The sequence below is a fragment of the Phaseolus vulgaris genome, chromosome 6, assembly GCF_051622355.1.
Source record: "Phaseolus vulgaris cultivar YP4 chromosome 6, ASM5162235v1, whole genome shotgun sequence".
Classification (NCBI taxonomy): domain Eukaryota; kingdom Viridiplantae; phylum Streptophyta; class Magnoliopsida; order Fabales; family Fabaceae; genus Phaseolus; species Phaseolus vulgaris.
In genome coordinates this window covers 4,179,703-4,186,430 of record NC_143503.1, presented here as the reverse complement: position 1 = coordinate 4,186,430, position 6,728 = coordinate 4,179,703, and the positions used below count along the sequence as shown (strand labels likewise).

Below are 6,728 nucleotides of genomic sequence, written 5' to 3'. Positions count from 1 at the left end.
AATTTTGATTAATTTTTTTATTAAAATTAATTAATAGTACGTTTTAGGGTAACTGTATTGGTGTACTTTTACACCGATACGGTAACCGCGTTCGGTATGAATTCGGAAAGAAATTATAATGAGGCAGAGATGGTACACTTAGAGGAAACAGTTGCAATTTATGACGATCTTGTTGCGGCGAACATGAACTTAATTTCACAAATCGAAGAACAAATAAAAAAAAATAATGAAGGTGCATCAGTCATGATTCTTTGTATGATTGCTTTTGGATTGAAATTGTTACGCACAATGCCTACTACAAGCAACTGTATCAGTCAGTCCCAACCACAAAAAGAGCGTCGCAGGCAAGAATTGATGGAGTACTTGGTTCATACTGAACAATCTCGTCACATTATTCGCATGGGACCGGGAGCTTTCATTAAATTATGTGAACGAATACGGGAAACTGGACTTGTTAAAGATGCATATCGATCAACCGTGGAAGAACAAGTAGCGAAATTTCTGCACATTATTGGGCATAATGTGAAGAATCGAAGTGTGTCATTCTTTTTCCATCGGTCTGGAGAAACAGTTTCCCGTCACTTTCATAATGTTTTGAGTGCAATTTTAAGGTTGGAGGGGGAATTCTTAATTCAACCAAAGGGAACGGTTGTACAACCACACATCCTTAACAACAGTCGATTTTTCCCCTACTTTAAGGTTTGTTGATGAAATCATTCCTTGAAATTATGTGTAATGTGTTCTTTAGTTTGTGGTTAATTAAAGTTATGAATTTTTGTTTACATTAGGATTGTTTAGGGGCCATAGATGGGAGTCATGTACGTGCTAAGGTTGCACGTGCTGATGCGCCTCGTTTTCGAGGGAGAAAAGATTGGCCTACCCAAAACATATTTGCAGCCTGTGACTTTGACATGAAGTTCACATATGTCTTAGCCGGTTGGGAAGGAACTGCCTCCGATTCAAGGATATTGAAAGATGCTTTGGTACGAGCCGATCCTTTGGTTATTCCAGAAGGTTAGTTATAGGGGATTGGGTGTGCAGAAGAATTAAAAGGTTGTAGTAATATATACTAACCCAGTTTTCCACAATCTTTGTAGGAAAATACTATCTTGGTGATGCCGGTTTTATGTTAAAACGAAATATAATAACACCTTATCGCGGGGTGAGATACCATTTGAAAGAATATTCGCGAAGAGGGCCACAAAATGCAAAAGATTTGTTTAATCATCGACATTCATCACTTAGGAACGTAATTGAGAGAACCTTTGGGGTGCTTAAAAAACGTTTTCCAATTATAGCCAGTGGGACTGAGCCACATTATGATGTGGATACTATGACAAAAATTGTTTTAGCTTGTTGTATTCTACATAACTTTCTACGCGGGATCGACAATGATGAGTCTCTGCTTGAAGAAGTAGATAATGAATTGTTAGAACAAGATGTCCAACCAAGCACCACCCATGCTCGTGAACATGATTACAGGATAGGGTGTGATATTAGGGACGCTATAGCAAACGAAATGTGGCAAGATTATGTAAACAATTAATTTAATGAAATAATATATTTTCTACCATTTTTCAATGTTTGTCATCCTAACTTTATTTAAGTTAATTAGATGGATCGCGGAAAAAATGTGGCTTCAAATTCATCAGGTTCTTATCGAGAGTTCACCAAGTGGACGGAGGAGATTGACCTAATTTTGCTCAATGCAATGATTGACGAGGTACGAAAAGGGTGTAGAATTGATGGTAGCTGGACCACTCAAGGATACACTAACATAGTTATGGCTTAAATGAGGCTGGTTTATCGGGTCTTAAGAAAAATAATGTGAAGAACCGGCAGAAAAGCCTAAAGGACAGGTGGAGGGAAATCCATGATTTGTTTGGTGGATTAAGTGGTTTCGCATGGAACCAGACCACCAAACTTTTTGAAGCCGAGGACGAAGTTTGGAGTGAGCTGATTAAGGTACAATGATAAGTACTTTTTTACGTAACATGAACATTTAACTTCACATTTCGAATGATATACTAATATGTGAAATGTATGTAGGCCAAACCATCTGCGGCAAAATGGCGTTTCAATCCCATTCGCCATTATGACCTCATGGAGGAGTTGTGGTCTAATGATAGAGCCACGGGAAGTCGGGTGAGGACAGCCCGTGAAATGAATTCACCTCCTGACATGACCAATTTCAGTGTCAACCTTGGGGAGAATAATATGGATTATATCCCCGAACAACCGAACTTTGAGGAGGCGGATGACTACGTCCCACGATCACCTGCTGCTCGATTCCAATCTAGTGACACTCCTTCAGACACACCATCAAACACTCCTTCTATGCCGTCTGCTGGCTCTGCGGGCACATCCTCATCCCGAGGATCAAAGAGAAAAGACCCCACTATGTACGACATTGATGAACAATTTGCAATGTTGAATACTAATCTTCAACAATGCGTGTCATCAATGAAGGATGGAAATGAAAATGCCTCTCAGTTGGTTAATATTGCTCGTGCACAGGCAACGGCAGCTCAAGATATAGCTGCCGAAATTAGACGAAGAAACGACCTATATGTTGAGCATGTACACCACCATCGACGCCATGCCTCATACCAGTACTCAGAGTCTGATATTTGGGCAATGCTCGTGGAACTAAACATTCAAGATGAACAACTCATGGATCAATTCTATGAGTTTTTATGTGACCATCCCGGAAGAGTTAAGCAACTATTTGGGATGCCATATGAGCGTCGAATGACAAAATTGTTTGGATTTATGACTAGGCATTGATTTCATATCTCTACGTGGGGGTTACCTTTAATTATTATTAATCTAATATTCGACTGTCTTTGTTAGTAGCTGGACATGTAATATTTGACTGTCTTTCTTAGTTATTGGGCATGTAATATTTGACTGTCTTTCTTAGTTATTGGGCATGTAATATTTGACTATCTGTGTTAGTTATTGGACATGTAATATTTTGTTTTGTGAACTCCTACTTTCATTAGCAATGTAATATTTTGGTTTTTGAACATGCATTATTGCTTTATGATATTATGTTAACTTCTGTTTAGTTATTTATTGTAGTAATTGCATTATATATGGCATCATCAGCCCACAAACGTAACAGAACCCGTAAGGGTAAATCTCCAGCAGAAGATGTTGACGTTCCTCCTCCACCAACGAGGATTCCAGAAGTTCTTGATTATTCAAGATACTTCAGTACCAGGCGTCAAATGGTGGTTTTTGAAAAGAACTTTCACGCAAGAGCAGTATTACCACCAAAAGTGATGCATACTCCATTTTTTGTTGGTCCAGGATTTGAATTCCAAAATCTTCTGAATTGGCAAGATTTACAACCTTTCCTTGGAATTAATCTTCCGTATTATGAGGATTTGGTAAGAGTATTTTATACAAATGCAAAATTCACACCTGCTGGTCACCTTGCCATTGAGATTTGCGGAAAAATGATACACATTAAAGAAATAGATTGGATGACCATTGCTCATCTACAGTATGACGGTCTTAAGTTAACCCCTGGGACGATACCTGAGGAACTGAATTTTGATCGAGGTCTAACATTATCTTCCATGATTCGTGAAGATGTTGAAGGTCAAAATCTGAAAAATGTCGGTAGTCTGAAAATGAATGACCGACTGTTGCATTACACATGGGTGCATATCTTGTGCCCTCAAGGAAGCAACTATGCACAACTGCTGAATGAAGATATTTTCATGATGTGGTTAATCAAGAATAATGTAAGCATTAATTGGCCTCATTACATAATGCAACAGATCACCAAATGCCGGGATAACAAGATGCCTCTCCCATATGCAAATTTGATAACGAGGATCTTGCAGGTGTATGGCTTTGACTTGTCCAATGAACAAGCAATAATGCTAGGCTGGAATCATTACTTTGGCAAAAAAAGTATGACAAAATTAAATATATTCCAGGTCAATGGCATATGGCAACTTGGTAGACCCCAACATGCAAACGAAGAAGATGATGAAAAGGATGAATTGCCACCACAAGATGTTGAAGGTGGTCAACCTGAGGAGGAAAACCCCACTCAAAGGGAATTGTTAAATCAAATTTTGTCCAGCATACAAAACATGAATACCCGAATGGACAGAATGGAGGTTACTCTGGCTGACATTCGACGTCATCAAGGCCATTGAGTGTGTTATTATTATGTTATTGTCATTGTTATTTTTATTTCTAAGTTTCATGTTGAACATTGATGAATTGTGTTTGTTATTTTTGACGTTGACATTGTTATTGTTAAAGTTTTATGCTACTTATTTACATAATCATATTGTTTTTAATGCAACTTTTTTACCATCTTATTACTTCGACAACATTGGTTAAGTGTCATTAATGTCTGCGTATCACAACACGTCGTCATCTAGTTGTACTGGTTGTAGTGTGCAAAAACGTGGTACTTTTACCCATGCTACTGGGAGCACAAGTGCCTTCGTTGATCCTATTTGTGATTGTGGACAATTTGCTGTTTTGAGAATAGCGACAACACAAAAAAATGCTGGAAAAAAATTTTGGGGTTGTCCCAACTACAAGGTAAAATTTATTCAATTAGGTTTCAAACAAACTTAAGAATGTTATTTTAAACTTATTCATTGTTCAATTTTATTGTTTTCTTCAAAACAGATTAGAAGTGGCATGGTTCTAGGCTGTAATTTTTTCAAATGGTGCATTGAAGACGTTGCCGATGAAAAAGATGAAATTATTATCATACAACGGAATAAGATATGTCTTCTAGAAAACCGTTTGAAGGTCTCCACAAGAAGGATTCAAATGTTATTACTGGGAATGTCTTTTCTTTTTCTAATTAACATTATTATGTTCTTCATGTAATGACTTTATATTATATATTTTGACACCTACTTAATATTCATGTTATATTCTAAATTTCTATTTTCTTTTTAAAATATATTCATTTTGCTATTCATAATAATGGAAATTATTATTAAAATTAATTTTATATATATTTGTATATATATAACATAACATAATTTATAAAATCATTTATAATATTAAAATTATGTAAATAAATTAACTTAAATAAAAAATAATTCTTAATTAATAAAATGTTAAATAATATAATTATACTTTAATTTTAAATTATAATTAACTAAAATATGAAATAGGATTAATCATTATTTATTCTTTTTTTATATACAAGGGTAAAATTGTAATCTCACAAACTTTACTATTCAAAATAATTTATAATATTCTTACAACTATCACATCACTCACAATTTCCAATAAACTTTCCTCACACATCCACTCTAACATACCCCAATCCAAACAACCTCAACTTTCTTCACACTTTCTTCACACTTCCACTCCCACTCACCCTCAACTTTCCACTCCCCCACACCCTCTAATCCAAACACACCCTTAATAACTTTCGGAAAACATACTTCGACGACAACTCTTAGTTATACTTGATGTAATGATTTTATAAATAAATAAATATAATATAGGATAAGTTTAAAGTTAAATGATATAAAAAATTATTAAAATTATATATTGAGAGTTGTAATGTGGTTGTATAAAAAATTGTAAGTTACAAACGTATTATTATTTATAACTTTCAAATCCACATCTCTGCGTAAGCTTTTTGGGCCATGTGTAAGTTTTTTCACTTAACTCACAACCGAATAAAAGGTCTTTCAGAGGCATTTTGATTTCAGAGGCATTTTGATAAGCCTATTTGCCTCACCTGGTCAAATCGAGGCTGGGTACATGAGACAACCCAATTAGTCAAGAAGATGATCAAGGACACGAGAGACACTTCACACTTTGATTAGTCATCTTAGCATAAAAGAGAAAATTTCACCAAATATCGAAAGGATCTCAGCAGAAGAAGAATTGGCATAGACAAGACCATCATATGTTCTTTCTTATGGTCTTCTTACAAGACAATTGTTTGTAAATAAATTAGACTCACTTTAGGGATTCAAATAGAAGAATAAGCTAGAGTAGGGTGTGCTTAGTAATTTGGACTTGTGTCAAGCCCACCTTTCATGACATGTGCACCTATAGGTTTAGGGTTTCTTTGACCTACCTTCTTGAAGGTTTATCAGAAATGACACCCTACCCATCTATCTTGCTCTTTAAGTCACTCTCTCCTATATAAAGGGTGTCTTGCCTCATGGATTTACACTTGAATTTTAATATAAAAGAGAAACTCGGCTTGAGTGATTAGTGAGCTTTGTCTCCTAAATTGTTTTTGGGTCTTATCTTAGGTGTAGTGCACCTCAAGTGGCGACTCCTCACCACTCATCTTGGAATCTTTCACCACTCCAAGTGGCGTGACCATCCATAAGCTTTTCTTACTCTTTCTCTTTTCCTTCTTCATTTGTGCCATTATTCCTTTCGATTTCATGTTCTTTAATGTTCTTCTCCATTTGGTCATCTTTACCATTTGTACCTTTTGTTGTCTTAAAATTTTGCATCTCATCATCGTCATCACCATATAACTGTGTTTTCTCTTTACCCTCTAGAAGTGAACCTTCACACTTACTTAACCACTTGGTTAAGTTCGTGTCTAGTGGGAATCTTCTTTGGGTTTCTCACCATAATTGTTAATCTAAAAATCATAAACAAAAGAGAAACCCATAAAATGTGCAATCCTAAAATCAACTCACATCAGTACCTTCCTAGCCCAAGTCGGTATATGATCGTGGCCATAGCGGAATAAAATG

At 35.9% G+C, this 6,728-nt stretch overlaps 1 protein-coding gene across 1 annotated transcript; it reads left to right on the top strand.

Annotated features, from left to right (window-relative positions):
* Positions 1 to 288: 288 nt before the first annotated feature.
* LOC137833228 (uncharacterized) lies at positions 289 to 2,787 on the top strand. The gene is made up of 6 exons (XM_068641589.2): positions 289 to 699; positions 789 to 1,014; positions 1,098 to 1,534; positions 1,616 to 1,723; positions 1,819 to 1,965; positions 2,050 to 2,787. The coding sequence occupies exons 1-6, from the start codon at positions 289 to 291 to the stop codon at positions 2,785 to 2,787; spliced, it is 2,067 nt and encodes a 688-aa protein (XP_068497690.2).
* The last annotated feature ends 3,941 nt before the right edge of the window (positions 2,788 to 6,728 follow it).

Excerpts from the sequence above, each read along its gene's own strand:
- LOC137833228 (XM_068641589.2), top strand. The coding sequence starts at position 289 with ATGCCTACTACAAGCAACTGTATCAGTCAGTCCCAACCACAAAAAGAG. Across the intron at positions 1,015-1,097 it reads TCCTTTGGTTATTCCAGAAG|GAAAATACTATCTTGGTGAT; the intron begins GTTAGTTATAGG and ends CAATCTTTGTAG. Across the intron at positions 1,535-1,615 it reads ACGAAATGTGGCAAGATTAT|ATGGATCGCGGAAAAAATGT; the intron begins GTAAACAATTAA and ends TAAGTTAATTAG.